Genomic DNA, 19921 nt, shown 5'->3' on the forward strand with positions numbered 1-19921 from the left:
TCTCATTAATTTACACTCAGTATCCCATAATGACAAAATGAAAAAAGAATTTTAAAAATGTCTGTAAATTTATTAAAAAGAAAAAACTGAAATATTACATTGGCATAAGTATTCAGACCCCTCGGTATTTGTTGAAGCACCTTTGGCAGCAATTAAAGCCTCGAGTCTTTTGGGGTATGACGCAACAAGCTTTCAACACCTGAATTGGGGGATTTTGTGCCATTCTTCCTTGCAAATCTCCTCAAGCTCAGTCAGGTTGGATGGGACCATTGGTGGACAGCCATTTTCAGGTCCCTCCAGAGTTGTTCAATAGGACTCTGGCTAGGCCACTCTAGAACATTCACACAGTTGTCCCTAAACCACTCCTATGTTGTCTTGGCTGTCTGCTTAGGATTGTTGTCATGTTGGAAAGTGACCCTTTGGCCCAATCCTGAGGTCCTAAGCCAGGGGTGTCAAACTCGCAACGGCACATGACGTGTCACAACATATCATGACTTTTTTTGCCATTGCTGGCAATGGGGTGTGCGCAGTTTTGCTATGATGCATCTGGCCCACAGGCCAGCACTTTGACACCCCTGTCCTACATGCTGTGGAACAGGTTTTCATTGAGGATATCTCTGTACTTTGTTCCATTAAGCTTTCCCTCAACCCTGACCAGTCTCCAAGGTCCAGCTGCTGGAAAACACCTCCACAGCATGATGGTGCCACCACCGTGCTTCACTGTTGGGATGATATTGGGCAGGTGATGAGCGGTGCCTGGTCCTCCTCCAGACATAACATTTAGAATTGAGGCCAAACAGTTCAATCTTGTTTTCATCAGACCAGAGAACCTTGTTCCTCACAGCAAAGTATTAGTACTGCTTTATAAAACTTTAATAAGACCACACCTGGAAAACTGCATCCAGTTTTGGTCACCACATTACAGAAAAGGTGTTAAGATTTTGGGAAAAGTGCAAAAAGCAACTAAGATGATTAAAGGCCTGGAGACTAAAACATATGAAGAATGGCTGCAGGATTTGGGTTTGGCTGTCAGGGCCTACTTCAAGCCCACATCTTAAGAAAGCAGAACTCTTGGAAACAGTTTCTTCCAAGCAGGTGGTGGCCATTCTAGTACTGCCCTGACCTTCTTGGGGTCCATTTCAATGCCCTGTGGACATATGCGATAACCCAAGTAGTCTATTCTTTCCTGTTGGAATTCGTATTTTGATAATTTGACATATAATTTAAAACCGCTCTGACTGGGTTGATAAGTTCCTCTTTGGATTTGGTGAAGATGAGGATGTCATCTAAATAAACCTGGACTCCCTTAAATAGGTGCTCCCTTAGCACCTCGTTGATTAATTGCATAAATACTGTGGGGTCCCCTTGTAGTCCAAATGGCAAAACTTTGAATTGGTAGCACCCCATTGGACAATTAAATGCGGTTTTCCATTCATCCCCCTCTTTAATCCTAATGTGGTAATACACTTCCCTTAGATCTAGTTTAGTGAAAATTATTCCTTTCGAGAGGTGGGATAACATGTCCTTCATGAGGAGTAGGGGGTATAGGTTACTTTCACTGATTGCATTCAGAGCACGGTAATCAATGCACAAGTGCAAAGTGCCATCCTTTTTCTCCCTAAAGAGAACCAGGGCGACTACCTTAGGTGTGGCAGGTTCGATAAACCCCATTTCTAGGTTTTTATTTATGAGTCTTTCCATTTTCTCCTTTTCCTTAGAGCTCATAGAGTACAGTCTGGGCTTCGGGAGTTTTGCTCTGGGCTTGAATTCTGTGGCACAATCCATGGGTCAGTGAGGAGGAAGCTCATCCGCCCGTTCCTCACTGAAAACTTCAGGAAGGTCTTAGTGTTCTTTTGGGATCTCGGGTAGCCCTTTTCCCTCGCCCACCAAAGCTTTCTCCGTTCCTGGGGCTGGTAGGGCTCCTTGGGGTTTTAAGTTCACATGATCCCCCTTTGGGAATTTGAGTTCTGCCATCCTCCAATTTACCCAGGGGTTCCATCTGTTTAACCATTCCAGCCCTAGGATCATTGAGCATTCCATGCCTGGGGTCACTACAAATGTTATATCTTCCTCATGGTTCCCCAGATACAGGTGGACTGGTAAAGTGGCTAGGGTGAAATGGCTAAGGAGGATGCCTTCCGGCCAGTTCAGCTTGTTGGCAATGGCCCGGAATTCTTGTGTACCAGACATCTGCCCTGCCTCAATGGGCCTTACGATCAGCCAGAGGTTCCTCAAATTGAATTCTCAGAAAGGACATAAAACTGTCTTGAGGATGGGTGGAATGGATTCACTTACCAGGGGTTCGCCCTCCGAGCTGTTGTCCGAGGTGCCCACCACCCCTGCTGTGTAGGCTGGAGTTCCCTCCCCTCACTTGGCAGGGGTTGGGGACTCCACAGCCTCTATCGCCCTCATGGCGGGTTCCTTTGGTTTGGCTGGGGACTTTCCTGAATTCCTGGCCGGTGATGGGTCTGGTTTGCGCTGAGGGGCTTTTGAGCAGCATTCTACGACGGAATGCCCCTCTCTCCCACATTTGAAACAGCCTGTTGACTTCTTGGCCATAGCCGGTGGTTTCACTGGCTCGTGCGTTGGCTCAGGAGGCGAGCGGCCCCATGGTTTTCCTCGGCAGTGCCTCTTCAGTAGATTGATCTCCACTTCCTCTGCCAGGACATACCATTCATCGAGTCGGCATGGGTCACCTTGAGGCAGGCAAGCATCATACAGGTTGTAGTTTAGGCCGTCTTTGAAATGGCTAAGGAGGATACCTTCCGGCCAGTTCAGCTTGTTGGCAATGGCCCGGAATTCTTGTGTACCAGACATCTGCCCTGACTCAATGGGCCTTATGATCAGCCAGAGGTTCCTCAAATTGAATTCTCAGAAAGGACATAAAACGGTTGAAGTCGTTGAGCTCTGGGGCATTGGAATCATGCAGGTTCACCACCCAGTCTGTGGCTGGTCCGTCCAGGGCGGATTGCACGATACAGGTTTTGTTCGCTGCTGGCAGTATTGTCTCCCATCCTGATTACCATCTGTGGGTTGGCGGGGAGTGGGGGCTGCTGAAGTGGTAGCTGCAGGTTCAGCAGATGTCCCCGGGACTATATTTTCCGATTTCCCCCCCAATGTCTCTTCAGCTTCAGCTCCAGGTGTTGGTGCAGCCACGGGGCTCAGGTTTCTCCTCCCTTAGAGAGCCGAGGGTTTTTCTCATCAGGTCAATAGCTTTCTCTAGGATCCAGTCAGAGTGTGGTGCACAACTTCCTTCCTCTTCGCTAACGTGCAGGGATTTCTCCATCTCTTGCTTCCATTCGGGTTGGTGGTTGCCCCATCTCAGGGTCGCCTTTCTCAATATCTTTTCCCACTCGCTTTTTTCCCCAACATCCATCAACCCCTGAGGTTTGTGGTCACGCGTCTCCACCACTTGTTCTCCTGAGGAGTATGATGTTTCAGATCCTGACAGCTGGCAGGATCTCGGTTGGGGGGAAGGTTCCCTTTCCACGGGGTTTTCTTCCTTCCTTGCCTCATCGTCAGACATTGTACTTCTTGCAAAGTCCCCCGGTAAGGTTCTTCCTTCCAGGTTGACTGTTAATGCAGATCCTGTCTAATGTCAGGGCATACTTGAAGCCCACATTTTAAGAAAGCAGAACTCTTGGAAACAGTTTCTTCCAAGCAGGAACTTTTATTAAGAATAGGAGATAGCAGGCATAATAGACAGGATCTGAGGGATTCCTTTACAGATCAGTATTTTAAAGTGTCCCTAAGCAAACCCCACCCCACAGTTCATCTGGGCAGTGCAGACCGGCAAATCCCCAGGTGTTAAGTTCGTCGATGGGAAAAGAAAGATAATTTCAGTCTGGCTCCATTTGTGCATGTTCATTCCACAGGTCTTCAGACCTCATTTTGAGGATGGAGAAATAAACCAGGTCCCAGAGATTTGTATCTCCCCCCCCCCTTTTCCCCAGCTGCCCAGGTTAGGGATGCATAGTATAGGAGGCTGTGGCTCAGTGGGTTAGGATGCTGAGCTTGTCGATCAGAAGGTCGGCAGTTTGGCAGGTCAAATACCGAGTGCCGCATAACAGAGTGAGTGCCTGTTACTCATCCCAGCTTCTGCCAACCTAGCAGTTCGAAAGCACGTAAAAATGCAAGTAGAAAAATAGGGACCACTACGGTGGGAAGGTAACAGCATTCTGTGCGCCTTTGGCGTCTAGTCATGCCAGCCACATGACCACGGAGACGTCCTCGGACAAGCACCGGCTCTTCGGCTTTGAAACGGAGATGAGCACCGGCCCCTAGAGTCGGAAACGACTAGCATGCATGTGCGGGGGAACCTTTACCTTTAATGGATAGCAGACACAAAGGCAAATAAACAAAAGGTTATATTGTAGTTAATAGAGGAAATGAAAGCAATAAAACCCACATGTATATCCCCCCTCCCCCTTGGGAGTATGGCAGAATCCAGAGAAAGGTGATATTTGGTTTTAGATCAGAGGAGATAGTTAGAAATGAAATATAAATGGATTCTGACATTGGCCTTCTTTTAGAGAAAAGAAGGACTAGGGGGACATGATAGCAGTATTCCAATATTTGAGGGGGGGAGGTTGTCAACTTATTTTCCAAAGCACCAGAGGGTAGGACAAAAAACAATGGATAGAAACTAATCAAGGAGAAAAGCAAACCTGGAATTAAGCAGAAACTTCCTAACAGTGAGGACAATTAACCAGTGGAACAGCTTTCCGTCAGAAATTGTGGGTGCTTCATCACTGGAGATTTTTAAGAAGAGACTGGACAGTTACTTGTCTGAAATGGTATAGGGTTTCCTGTTTGAGCAGGCAGTTGGACTAGAAGACCTCCAAGGTCCCTTCCAGCTGTATTCTGATTAAAATTGTTTAGGGGTTCCTGCTTGACCAAGATGTTGGACTAGAAGACCTCCAAGGTCCCTTCTAACTCTGTTATTACTGTATGTTCTGTTAAATGACTTCACAATGAATCACCAAGAGCATTGCTATCAAAACCTGAGTACAAATAATTTTCCTTGGCATGTCTGGCTTTTTGGCAGAGGTTCACAGCCTGAGGCCCTTGGACAATATGCAGTCTTCCAGCAAAACTTGGTGTTGAATTTTAACTGTGTCAAAACTATAGAAATATATATACAAATAATTAATAAAAAATTAATAATGGTAACATTATATTGAATCAAATTTACCATTTGGTCTGGCCATGACTATTTCTTGGCTCTGGCACTACCACTTTTTGGAAATTCCCCTGGCACACCACTCAAAGACCTAAAATGTGGAATGCTTCACTCTAAAATGCAGTCAATATAGTAAAAAGTAAATACAGTAAAAATAATTTAGATGAATGAAACACTGTTTCCTCTTCCTATAAAATCTCTAGAGAATTTTAAATCATTTGTCTCCCATCTTACAGTTTCAACCATGTACCTTAATTTCATGCCTTTCTGAGTTTTCTTATCTCATTATATTGCACATTACAGCATAATTCTAATAGTCTCCTTGAAGAACCATGATAAATTGGAAATACTTTTGTGGCTAATATTATTTTCAGCTAACATTAGTGACTGATTATTTAAAACGTTGAAAGTCTTTTTTGGTATCTTTGCTCTAGTAATTTTTAAAAAGGTACATCTATTAATGTTTTTCCCTGCCAAATGCCACAGTGCATATTTTATTATATAAATCATATTTTTATTAAGATATTAATAGAAACTGGGGAAACCATATCACTACCACATACTCACCTCTTGTTTATTTCACTTAATGAAGAAAGGAAAATAGCAAGCCTCAGTAAATGCAGTAAAAGAGCTCATAAAATTGATGGTGGTCACCTAGTGCTTCATATGAACAATTAATTAAATTAGAACAATTATCAGTAGAACAACTTGCTTTCAGAAGTTGTAGGTGCTCCAACACTGGAAGTTTTAAAGAAGAGATTGGACCGCCATTTGTCTGAAATGGTAGAGGGTCTCCTGCCAGAGCAGGGATTTGGGCTAGAAGACCTCCAAGGTCCCTTCCAACTCTGTTGTTCTGTTAGTATAGATGTGACATTACACACAGCTGAATAACAATAATTGCACCACTTTAACAGCAAATTTCCTGGTCCCTGTTGTGGTCATAAGTGAGAACTAGCTGTAGCATAAAAATAAAATGTAATAGCATACGCCCAAGCTGGGATGGCAATAATCTCTCAGCAACGTGAGAATCCTTGTTTTCCTTTTCCATTCCAGGTGACCTTATGCTCAAACACAGTGAAGACCTATGAAACTGCCCTGGTAGTAGATGTCAAGGGTAGTGGTGAGGATGTGCTGGCCCTCCCAATTTCAGCAAGGTACTGTTTATTTCATTTCTGCAATGCTGTGGCTTCTTTGTATCCATTCTAAACAAGATAACATGGAAAGGTCAGTGAATAAGTTGTCAGCATTTTAGTCCAATTAAATAGAACGTCATTCTTAAATGTGATAATTAGAACTGTAAGTATAATAATTTGATTGTATATTCACAGGACTTTTCAATTGTGGCACAAGGATTAAGATAATGAATTTTGATTGATTACATACCATCAAGTAGTTGTTGACTATTAGTGATTACATAGATGTTTTTTCTCCAGGAGGGTCTGTCCCTAATCAAGTCTTTCAGGTCTTCCAATGGTGCTAATCAAGGAGAGAAAGAATTTATCAGTGGATTGGTTTACCTCCAGATGTTGTGGGTGCTCCAACTCTGGAGGTTTGTAAGAAGAGATTGGACAAACATTTGTCCAGAATAGTATAGAGTCTCCTGTTTGAGCAGGAGGTTGGACTGGAAGACCTCCAAGATCCCTCCAACCCTTTTTTTCTGTTCTGTTCTTCTGTGCACTCATCACTGCTGTAACGTATTCCCCTATACTGCAAGTCATCCTCCTTCTCTCTTTCCTTCCTCTTTTCCCAGCCTTACTGGGCCTTCACACAATGTACCTGAAGTAGGATAGCCATTTGTGCCTTGAGTGATTTGTTCAGCTCTGTTTATTTGTTTGTGTAAGGTCTTACCTCAGCTATCTCTCAGGAAAGCATGACTCTTGAAACAAGTGTTATTTCAAAAGGAATGCTTACTGAGAGAACGTGATTGTAGAGAAGCCAGGTGGAATCTGAAGGTCCCACACAAATCATTAAGCTAATTTCCGCTTGTTCAAATCCTGCACCAATGCTCCAGTCCATTAGGAGCCAATATGCTGACGTGAAGGTGTTGTGAGAACTCTGAGCCGAGAAGGTGATAATAAGTTGTTTCCTGGCGTGGTGACCTGGATAACAGGTGGGAGCTGGGGGAGTGGCCGGAAAGAAGTTCATCCAGATGGCCCATTCCCCCTCCCTAATTCCCATACAGATACATGAAAGTGAAAGCATCAAAGGCTTCAATCCCCAAGTAATCTTCCCCCTCCCCTCCCCTCGGAAAGGCAGTGTTCCGACAAGGACCTGACAGTTTGTTTTCTTGTCTATCCACTATATTCTCAGGAGTCTTCTCTAAGCCCAAGTTCAAGGGCACCAATACTCTTCCTATCCCACTTCTTCAAAGTGCAACTTTCACTTCCATAGAGTGTCACAAAGAATATCATGGCTTTCATATTCCTGATCTTTGTAGGTGTAGACATATCATATCATTTGAATATCTTTTCTGAGGCCTTCATGAACCAAGTGCTAGTCTGCAGCATATTCCTTGATTGCTTATCCTTTACAGTTGAAGATGAATGATTGTAGGTTTTCAGCAGTCTCCTTTGGTGATATTCACTTTCCTGAGCCTGTAGGTTAGGCAGTAGCTATCTTCTAGGTTTACTTTGCTCTCTTTGTCTGGAGATTGCTAAGACATTTTGAAATCTGGTTGAGAAATAGCAAAGGGAATACTAGAGAAACCATAACATAAACAAGGCAGGTCACATGGTGTTCTCAAGGACTTGAGCTGGAGGAAAGTGACAAAGTGTTGCAAACATGCTTGACACACCTCTAACTGGGATTTCCAGATCCAGGTCCAATTTTCTGTGCAACATGGCCTTCACACCTCAAAAAACTGAACTACCAGGAAAATATCAAGGCCCACCCTCTCTTGAGACTTAGGATCAAGCATGGCTCTACTTCCAGCAGCTTCACTTTTAATGTACTATGTGCAGTTTTAGAAACCTGCATCTTCAGATACCTAATAACAAGCTGATGAGACTTTTTCAGAATTATAAATGTGTTATTCTCTGCATCTTCATTGTAGTTTAGAAGTTAAAAAATATTTTTATTGATTTCTTTTTCTGATTAACTAGATGCGTCACACTTCCACTACATGTGGCTAGCACCACTGTGAATTTTGGACGTTGTTTCCTGAAATTTCAATATCAACAAATGGCAAAACTCATTAATGAAGCTGACCTTCCAGGGTGCTATGGTGTTCTTCCCCAGGTTTGTTTACATTTTGACTTCTCTCTTTCCTATTTGAATGTCCTGCTTTTTCTAAAGTGAGCTTTTCATTTACATTGATAGTCTTGTACAGGAGGAAGAAACTGGCAGCACCTGTAGGGGCAAGGTGGATTTAATAATGTGCCTTTAGAAAAGAGGAAGGAAATGTTTCAGCCCAGTTATGATCATTTCTTGAACTCTACTCTTGTTTACATTTTATTTAAGGATGTTTGGATAAGTTGTTGCTCTGTTGCTCTTATGCTATTGAAAACAACTGCTGAAAGGTTTGCTGAAATAAATTTTCAGAGCTCTATCATAAACAATAAAATAAGTAAACAAAAGACATGGATTTTATTGGAGGAGATGGTGACAGCATAGAAACAGAAAGACTTCAAGCAGGTAATTCTTAGTGCTTTTATCTCCACCTAGGAATATAAGAACTCTCCCACCATCTTGTATTCAAGTTCAGCACCTTGTGGTATTATTCCACCTCATGCCACAGTTGAAATCCCATTAGCTTTGGAAGTTGAGGAAAAAGGCCACCAGGAAACAGTGGCCTACATAGCTATCTTTGGGAACGAAGACTTACCCCTGGTGAGTGGATTGAATGAGCAGGAATAAAAGAGTGCTTTCTTACACCTTGTATTGCCTGCAATAAGTTCATTAAAGTTCCTCTGCTGCAGGAGGACAGGAAAATATTGTAATCCATTGGTAATGATAAGGTCATTGGTTTGGTTTATGTGGGAAGCTACACTAGACAAGGAGAAAGGGAAACATATAGGGAACGGTTGCTGGAATTGGGCATGTGTAGTTTAATGAAGAGAAGGGTGAGGGGTGACATGATAGCAGTCTTCCAATATCTCAGGGGCTGCCACAAAGAAGAGGGAGTCAAGCTATTCTCCAAAGCGCCTGAAGGCAGGACAAGAAGCAACAGATGGAAACTCATCAAGGAGAGAAGCAACCTAGAACTAAGGAGAAACTTCCTGACAGTTAGAACAATTAACCGGTGGAACAACCTGCCTCCAGAGGTGGTGAATGCTCCAACACTGGAGGTTTTTAAGAAGAGACTGGACAGCCATTTGTCTGAAATGGTATAGGCTTTCCTGCCTGAGCAGGGGGTTGGACTAGATGACCTCCAAGGTCCCTTCCAACTTTATATATATTATTATTATATTATTATTATTATTAAAGAGATAAATCATTTATTGAGGTGGATCCTAGGACTTGCCATTGTGGTATTTGACAATAGAATGAAGACTGGTTGAAAATGGCATTCCAGATGATCCATAGCAAAATGATTGTCAAGCTCGAAGAAGCTTCATGCTGTTTCAGCCATTTCTGTTTCTTGGCTTGCCTACAGACCCAGGGGGGAAAAATGGAATGTGCATTTGCAGCTGTAGAACTGTTAAGCCTGAGAAGCAAGGTCATCCAAGATTTTGTTTTGAGAACTGACAATTATTTCTCATAATAATTGTCTGAAGCTTAATTTGGGCAATGTGTCCTGCACTGTCAGAGGGGAAGGGAATTCCCATACTTTTAATATACTGATTAGGCACCATTTTAGCCAGATCTGGTTTTCTATTCATTGGTGCCGATATGGTGTCCTCAATAAAGTTTTGGATTAGAGATTGGAATGTCTCAGGTGTGCTTACTTTGTTGGGATCATCAGTTGGAACCTTGACAATGATACTTTGTGTGTGTGTGTGTGCCAATGATTTGGGAATGGTTTAAAAATTCCATATGTAAGTGGGTAGATTTAAGTCTAGAATATAGATCTAGGAAAAATCCCTTTTAAAACTTTACAGTAAAGCACTTACTGCATTTCTAATTTATTCTGGAAATTTGAATATTGTGTAATTGGGAATGTGCACTGCATCATTCACTTGAGAAACAAAAGTTTTTCATAAGATTTTACTCTGTTCAAGATAGTGAAGTACTTAATATGTACAGAACCAAGATCACAAGAATGTTTATGTCTCCCAAGGTTTCAGAAAGGAGACTGAAAAGCAATCCTCCTCAGGTAGAGTAATGTTTGTAGCAGTAGAAAGGAAGACCCTCCTAAGCCAGGATCTCCAACTTCAATACTTCTCTGTGAATGTTTGGTTTGGTGGCTGTTTCTCCTGGGGCAGATAGTTACATTATTGCCATCTGTTCTTGAGTGGGAACTTACTCCCTCAGAACAGGAAATCTATCTTCCTCAAAAATAAGCGCTCTATTCAGTCAGTCAGTCAGTCAGTCAGTCAATTTCTATAGCCACCCAACTCAACCAAATGACTCTTGGTGGTCATTACCAGGATTGGAATGGCATAACTCACCACGGCCAATTTACCACAAGACAATTTTCTGTGGGACAATTCAACAAATACAAAAATTAAATTAATTTAAATGGAACTGTGGCAATAATAATAAATTAAAGATAGTCAAAGTTACAATAATTTCGACAAAAATGTGGTACCAATAATAAAAGTAACTGAATGAAACGGTTAATACAGCATTGAATTGTCTCTGACAAGTTGACCATGGCAAGTTATCCTAGAGCCCCTGTGGCTCCCATCTCACCCATCCAATCCAAAGGAGGAGGCCTTGTTGTCCAAGGTGCTTCTGCCTAGCATTCAGCATCAATGGACCACCAAGAATTCTCTCCAGAATTTAGTTGTGATCACACACTTCTCAGTCTTCTCTCACTGGACTGCTCAGCAACTCAACATTCAAACCGGCACTCCCCCCCCCCACTTCACAGCTTTCATCTGTGAAGGTAGGCTGCTCCACCCTTTAAATTCTTCAAGTAGATGTTAACAATCCAATTTCTTCTTACAGAATCCCTTTGCTCTCATCAGCTACCAACACAAATCATAGGAAATGTCTACTCTAATGTACTGCAGCTTGACAATTGAGCTGAAGCAAAATGGCTGCCCAGTCCCATGGGGCAGCTACAGAACCTTGGAATCAGTTCAGTCGTGGGTCCACCACAACAAACCAATAGGTTTTAAATAGGCTTTAACTAGGTTTAACTCCTGTCCTGTGATATAAATGAAGTATAAAGTTGATACCTAAACACCAAATCCAAGTATGCATGAAAATCAACCTTCCTTAATTTAAGTATATTGTACTTATGAGGACCACCTTCCAGGACTGTCTTCCATGTTTATGTTTTCTGGGAAATTCTGACAGCTGTAATTCATCCATCAAGAGATCACTTAGATTATGAAAGACTATTTTACAGTATCCTGATCACTTCCAGCAGTCATAAGTCACAATCAATGTTTCTGTGTTAACTTCTGCTTGCTTCTTTTTTCTTCCTGCCATAGAAAATCCAATTGGTGGCTTTTGGAGAAGGTCCTGTTGTTTATGTGCATCCATCTAAGATAGATTTTGGCTGCATCCAGGTTTTAAAGAATGTTTCCAGGGCACTTTGTCTTTCAAATCAGTCTGTTATTCCTGCACCATTTAAGGCACAGATGGTAAGTAAATTTTGAAGCTAATTTACATTGGAAAGTAAAACTGAAAATGGATTCTTTGTTAACAGCTTTTGCCATGATTAAAGGAGAAGGCCTTCCATGAGATCATTTTCAGATAAAAAGCATTTGGAGTGGTAGACATTCCAAGAAGAGATGTAGATTAATAGTTAGCAATTTGGAATATAGAGCATAGAATAGTAGGGTTGGAAGGGACCCTGGAGGTCTTCTAGTCCCAAAATTAAATGAATTACTAAAAATAAGACTGTAACTGTCAGCCAGTGGCATCCAAGGAGTCTAAAAGGAGGTGGGCAAATGCTTATTTTAGCTGCCCATTAGGCAGAAGGAACCAGAGGCCACACAAGGTGCTGGCAGGTTGATTGTGGCTCACCTATGGATAGGAATCTCACCAAACTGAGAAACTCACTACATTGCTGCTACGTGGTAGCAGTTGAGAAAATGGTAAGACAATAAACTATCTGACCTTGACGAATATAAATCGCTGGGACCCTACAGATTACATCCCAGAGTTCTGAAGGAGCTGGCAGATGTTATCTCAGAACCATTGCACCACATCTTTCATAAATCCTGGAACACTGGGGAAGTACCTGAGGATTGGAAAAGGGCTGATGTCAGAATCCATTTATATTTCATTTCTAACTCCCTCTCAGTGCAAACCCAAATCTCACCCCTCTTACTGGATTCTGCCATTCCCAAGGAGGAAAGAGAAGACAAGGGAGTTTATTGTCCCATCTCTTTCCCTTAGATGTAATTTTTTGTTTATTCAGCCTGCCTGTTGGCCATCACAAAAAGACCGATGAAAGGAACTCTCTCCCTCTGAACTTCGAACAACCAAGAAACAGGGTGGGGAGAATTCTGGCTCTTGCCGATGAAAGGAAATCCTCTCCCTCTCTGATTTATGAGCAAACAAGAAAGGTAGTGGGGGGAATTCTGGCTTGTATCTCCGAATGGAATGTGAAGGGGAGGAAGTAATTGTGTTGCAAATGTTCTGATGGTTCTCCCTTTCCCACGAGGGGTTTGACACCTGAGACTTGACTGATCCACGACTCACCAAATGGACTGAGGGGTGGGGTTTTTGTTCAGGGACACTTTAAAAATATCGATCTGTGAGATAGTTTTCAGTTCCTGTCTGTTATATCCTCTGTCATCTATGTCTTAGTAAAAGTTCCTGTTTGGACAATCTTGTCTCCAAGAGTTTTTCTTTCCTAAGATGTGGATTGGAGTGGGTTCTGACAGCTGATGTGGTTCCCATCTTCAAGAAAGGGGGGAACAACAGACCCAGGAAACTACAGACCAATCAGTTTAACATCAATACCTGGAAGATCCTAGAAAAGATAATCAAAACACAGATCTGCAAACAACTAGTAACAAACAAAATTATAACTAGTAGCCAGCACAGGTTTGTTAAAAACAGATCATGCCGGCTTCTGGTTTTGATGTTGTGACAATGCAGAGACAGGAAGACGGGGCTTCGTCTTTTGCGTTTGATTTTGTCCTGCTGGGGGACCCTGGAAAGGGTTGAAAGTTGTCCTGTAGAGGTGGCAGACGAGGGGACACCCTCCCATTTGATTCAAGGAAGCCCTCCAAACCGGCGGGGGAAAGACTGGTCACATTTGTGTAGCCAGTCCAAAGCTGCTGACAACGGAAAACAGCAAGCACTATCAAGCAATTTTACAGCAATGTAGATGAAACTGGGTGAGACCTGATCCTCTCTTTATGATTTTAAAACCTGCCCAAAGCAGTCTCCCCGATGAGAGAGGGAATGGGAACCTCTGCCCCAGTTCCTCAGAAAAGAAAAGCAGTGAATTAATTAATTAGGGGAAATGGAGAAACCTATATATATGGCTTGGAATTTTGGGGACTAAAAGTGTTTTTAAGACCTCTTTTTAAAGAAAAAAGACTTGAAAAGTTTACAGTCTAAGTTTTGGATTTAAAAACTGAAAAACAGTGTTGATGACATCTAGAGGTGAATTATAGGACTACAACTTATTTATGCCTAAAAGAAACCTGGCTCGAAGCCCAGGATTAGATAAGACTTTGGCTGGCCTTGGAAGCTTTTACTATTGAGAATTACAGCTGAGAAAAAAGGAACAGACTTGGGGACTGCTTATCTGTGTGGCAGAGACAATAATATTACTCTAAAATTGGCTGTCTGAATTATGAACACAAATACTGACTTTTGGAACTGTATTGCGGAATTATTTTTCTGTAGAAGAAATATTTGGAACACTTTGGATTATAAATCTTGATTGGTAAACAACCTTTAATGGTTCTTTTTTCTCCCTGGACAGGATATATTTCTTCTTGGACAGAAAAAATTGAATTTACTTACATCTGCTTTGGGGAGATTTAGGAATGGCTAGTTGGTTGGATAAATTTATAAAGGCTACTTACAAATTAAAAAATAAATAAAATAAAATGGATGTTCCATACTTAGCTCTAAATAGTAAAAAACCATCCTTAACATCTGTCCCCAGAAGCCTCAGTTTGCCATATCACCAAGAAAATACTGATGAACCACAGAAAGAAATTTTCTACATATTGAAATTAATACAAGAAACAATTGCTTTAGCTTGTGATCTGGTTAAAAATAACACAAAGAAGATAAAAGAACAATTTTCTAGTTTAAATCTACACACTCAGAAAACAACTACAGAGAAGGAACCAGCCACCCATAAAATAGAAGGAATACTAAATGCTGACATAAACATTGAGGATCTAAAGCACAGGTGTCAAACTTGCAATGTCATGTGACGTGTTGCAACATTTCACAACTTTTTTCCCAATGCCGGCAATGGGGTGGGCACAGTTTTGGCATGATGCATCCAGCCCGGCAGTTTGACACTCCTGATCTAAAGGATGAAGCTAACGACCAGACTCAGATAAATGAAAACGTAGAAGACACAACGATAATATTGGAAATGGAAAAGACATTTTACAAACCAAGGTTTCAGAACATACTGGAGGATAAGGAAGGAGAGCTGATGGAATGGAAGATAAAGCCATTAACAGAACTGTGGGGAGCTGGAGAAGGAGGGAGGCTGTTTAATGAATTATCAACAGGCTAGTTCTTCCCAAAATACTTTAATTAAATTGTCTTTCTTTTTTATTGAAAAGTTTTACAATACATTTTAAGCATAAACTCCTTCCCTCCCCCTCCCCCCAACTTCCCCTCCCTCCCCCTCCCCCCAAACTTTCCCTCCCCCTCCCCCCCAACTTTCCAGAGCTGAATACAGGGTATTGCCTCTAACAAACTTGAGCTAAAATATGTTAACCATCTATAAATACACTTTAAATCCTATCACACTTTAAGTCCACTTAAACATAACTAAATAATAATACATCTTATAATTCTAATACTCATTCATATGCTAAATGAAATTTTTAGTCCCATATTTATTCTGAATATAATCGATCCATCTTCTCCATTCCGAAATATATCTCTGTTGCGATTGTTCTTTCAAATATGCTGAAATTTTTGCCATTTCTGCCAAGTTTGAAACTTTTAAACTCCACTGTTCTATAGTAGGCAATTCCTCCTTCTTCCAGTATTGTGAAACCAAAAGTTTTGCTGCCGTTATTAAATTCAACATCAATTTAGTTTCTATAACGGTACAATCTGTAATAATACCCAACAGAAATAACTGTGGAGAAAACCTTATCTTTTTCTTAAATATCTTCTGCATATTCCACCAAATTTTAATCCAAAAAGCTTTAACTTTTTTGCAAGTCCACCATATATGGGAGTACGTTGCATCCTCACAACCACACCTCCAACATTTAGGCTGATAATTTGGATACATACATGCTAATTTTTTAGGATCTAAATGCCATCTATAAAACATTTTATAAAAATTCTCTCTTAAATTTTGTGCCTGAGTAAATTGTACATTTTTGACCCAAATTTTTTCCCAAGTATCCATCGTTATTGGCTCCTGAATATTCTGGGCCCATTTTATCATACAATCTTTAACAAGTTCCGTTTCTGAATCTATTTCTATCAGTGCATTATATATCCTTCTTATATGTGCTTGACTTTGATCTCTAATTTGCTTTACCAAATTTTCATCTGTTGTTGAAATGCCAATTTTCTGATCTTCTTTCCATCTAGCTTGTATCTGACCATACTGAAACCAAGTTTGTACTATTTTCCCTTCTTTTAAAATATTAAATGGCTTTAATTGCCATACATTCCTTTCCAGTCTAAGAATATCTTTATATGTAATTACATCATGTTTAAATCCCAAACTTATATTTTCTATCACATGTTTGGTATTGCCCAAATTTGTATTTTATAATTTAACTTATATCAATATTTTTTCCAAACTCACAACAGGGCATACCTTAATATATGTGTCTTAAAAACATTATCCACCTTTTTATCATACAATAAATATGCATGCCAGCCATATAATAAATCATATCCCTCAATATTCAATAATCTTCCTTCTGTTAAATTAAACCAATTACTAATTGACGATAAAGCCGCAGCCTCATAATATAATTTAAAATTGGGCATTTTAAGACCACCTCTTACACGTATATCTTGCATTATCTTAAGTTTTACTCTCGGTCTTTTCCCTGCCCAAATAAATTTATTAATACCTTTCTGCCATTCCTCCAAATTTAAATCCTTTTTAGGTATAGGTATCATTTGAAACAAAAATAAAAATTTTGGTAAAACATTCATTTTAACTGCTGCAATTCTTCCCAATAAAGACAATTGTAATTTTTTCCAACTATCTAACTCTTTTTGTATTTTTAACCATAACAATTCATAATTATTTTTATATAATTTTGCATTTGAAGCTGAAAGATATAGCCCCAAATATTTAATCTTTTTAACTATTTCAAATCCTGTTAATTTTTGTAGAACTACCTTTTGTTCTTTAGTCATATTTTTAGACAATATTTTAGTTTTTTGCCTGTTTACCTTAAATCCAGAAAGTTGTCCATATTGCAAAATTATTTCCATTAAATCTATAACCGATTGAATCGGTTGACTTAATGTAATAACCAAGTCACCTGCAAATGCTCTCAATCTATAATCTTGATGTTTAATTTTAACTCCCTTTATTTTATTTGAGTCACGTATCTTAATCAATAATATTTCCAATGTTAAAACAAACAGCAATGGTGACAATGGACATCTCTGTCTTGTACCCTTTTCAATTTTGCAAGCTTCTGTTAAACTACCATTAATTATTATTTGAGCTGTTTGTTTCTGATATATTGCCCTAATAGGTTGTAAAAACTTATCACCAAACTCCATCTTCTCTAAGACTTTAAATAAAAATTGCCAATTCAATTGATCGAATGCCTTTTCAGCGTCCAAAAAAATCAGCGCTGCTGGGACTTGATTATTTCTTTCCAAATATTCTAATAAGTTTACAATATGTCTCACATTATTTTTCATTTGTCTACCACTTATAAATCCTATTTGATCACTATGAATCATTTGCTGCATAACCTTCATTAATCAATTTGCTAAAATCTTTGCAAATATTTTATAATCAGTATTTAAAAGCGATATAGGTCTGTAATTTTTAGATTGGGTAAGATCTTGATCTTCCTTTGGAATCAATGTTATAAATGCTGTTTTCCATGATGGAGGCACTTCTCCTCCAGATTGAATAGTTCTAAATAATTCTTTTAAAGGTTCCACCAACTCTAATTGTAAGTTTTAATAATAAATGGCTGTCAAACCATCTGTTCCAGGTGCCTTACCCACTTTTATTTGTTTAATTGCTAAAATAATTTCTTCAGCAGTTATCAGTTGATTCATCCCTTCCCTTTGCTCTTGTGTAAGTATAGGGATATTCACTTCTTGTAAATACCTATCTATATCTAAACCTTGTGTTATATCCCTAGCATATAATTTGGAATAAAATTCAACAGAAGCCTTTTTAATAAGATTTTGCTGAAACACCTCTTTACCCTTATATTCTATCTTATCTATATTACGTGATTTTTGTTTTTTCCTTAACAGATAAGCTAACCATCTACCTGGCTTATTAGCATTATAAAAAGTATTATGTTTAACATATCGTAAATTAGTTGCCACTTGGTCTTCCATCAACATATCAAACTGCCCTCTTAATAAATTAATTGCTTCTTTCAGCCTCTTTTTAGATGAGTTTAAAATAAAAGCCTTCTCTTTCATCTTTATTTCCTCCTCTAATTCTTTATGCTTATATTCCAATCTACGTCTATATTATTCAAATATATTAACATTCCTCTCATATAAGCTTTACTTGCATCCCAAACCATTTCAATGGGTGTACCCTTATGCATATTTATAATAAAAAATTCTTTCATTTGTTTTTTACATTCTTCCACATTTTCTTCATATCTAAATAAATTTTCATTTAACCTCCAAGATCTCCTATCTCCCTTCCCCTTGTCCAATTCCAACCATACTGTGCTGTGATCTGATAAAGTTCTTGGACATATCTTAATCTTCTTAACCCTAGAAAAAAAATCATTAGTAGTTAATACAAAGTCGATCCTGGAAAAAGATTGATGTCTATCAGAAAAAAAAGTAAAATCCCTTTCTTCCACGTTTCATTCTCTCCAGACACCTCTTAGCTCCAAATCATCTTGCATATCAAAAAAGGATTTAGGCAATCTAGCATGATTTGGAGTACTTTTAAAAGATCCTTTTTTATCTTTCAGTGTGTCCAGCACTCCATTCCAATCTCCCATTAAAATACAAAATTTATAATCCCATTGAATTATTTTATTATGTAAAAGTTTGTAAAATTCTCCTTGTTGTTGATTAGGTGCATATAATCCAATTAAAAGTATTTTCTTCCCTTCTATTAAAAGTTCAATTATAATATATCTTCCTTGTTCACCTGCTTCAATTAGGTTAGCTGTTAAAGTCTTCTTCACATAAATAACTACTCCATTTTTCTTTTCTGGAGCAGATGCAATAAACTGTATACCCAATCTGGAATTTATCAAATATTTTTGATCAGATACACGGATATGCGTTTCCTGCAAACATATAACATCATTTTTAAATTGTTTCAAATACTGAAATATTTTCTTTCTCTTTTGCGGTGAGTTTAAACCATTAACATTCCATGTTAGAAACTTTGTCACTGTCTTTTGTGACTTGAAGCTTTCGGAGCATATCTTGCAGATCCACAAGCATCTGCCTCTTTGGTCTTGTTCTTCCCACTGCTTCACTATTAGATTCTTGAGTTGTAATTGTAGAATACTGTTTCTGTTTCTGTTGCTGTTGTTGTTGTTCCTTTCGTCTGGTTGCAGCCCGTGTCACTCTTTGAGCCTTTGATTCTTCTAATGGGACCAAGGGCTGCACAATCTCCAGAGTTTGCTGTGCTTCTTTTGGAATCAGCGAGGTGGTTTCTTCACCTCACTGTATACCTTCTGATTGTATCTGTCGCACTCCTTCTTCCTTCCCTCTTTTAAATTCTGGGGATGGCGGTGGGTCTGCTTTCAGTATGTTACAATAAAAATCACGTGCCTTCAGAACTGTATTAAGATGATATCTTGTACCAGCATAATTCACCACTATCCCAGTTGGTATCTCCCATCTGAACTGGATCTGTCATTTTTTAATTCATCTGAAAGAAAAACAAACTCTTTCCTTTTTCTTAAAATTCTTGGTGGGATTTCTTTCAAAATTAAGACCTCTTGATCAACCACTTTAAATCTGTTATTGTAAAAGGCTTGAATAATCGCATTTCTGATCATTCTCTTTGTAAAATAGACAACCACATCTCTTGGTAATTTTCTTTGCCTAGCAATCCAGGAATTAACATGAAATATTTTATCTATTTCCAATATAAAATCTTCAGCTCACCAACCCAAAATAGGCGCCACAGCTTTTGCCAATATCTCTTCCAAATTTTCTTGTGGATTTTCTTTCAAACCTCTTATCCTCAAGGCAAACTCCATGTCTCTATATTGTATCATTACCACCTCCTCATCAATTTTATCCATTTTATTCTCAGCTTCACACATTTTAGCCTCCAATATCAAATTATTTTGCTTAACTTCT

General features: G+C 39.5%; 1 protein-coding gene across 1 annotated transcript in view; it reads left to right on the top strand.

Moving 5' to 3' along the window:
- HYDIN (HYDIN axonemal central pair apparatus protein) overlaps positions 1–19921 on the top strand; it is a 358209-nt gene that overhangs the window by 79430 nt on the left and 258858 nt on the right. The window contains exons 15-18 of the mRNA XM_083370240.1: positions 6236–6336; positions 8284–8419; positions 8846–9010; positions 11725–11877. Of these exons, the coding sequence (XP_083226366.1) occupies positions 6236–6336; positions 8284–8419; positions 8846–9010; positions 11725–11877 (555 nt within the window). The remainder of the gene's footprint in view (positions 1–6235; positions 6337–8283; positions 8420–8845; positions 9011–11724; positions 11878–19921) is intronic.

Source organism: Vipera ursinii (genome assembly GCF_947247035.1).
Source record: "Vipera ursinii genome assembly, chromosome: 10".
Lineage (NCBI taxonomy): Eukaryota > Metazoa > Chordata > Lepidosauria > Squamata > Viperidae > Vipera > Vipera ursinii.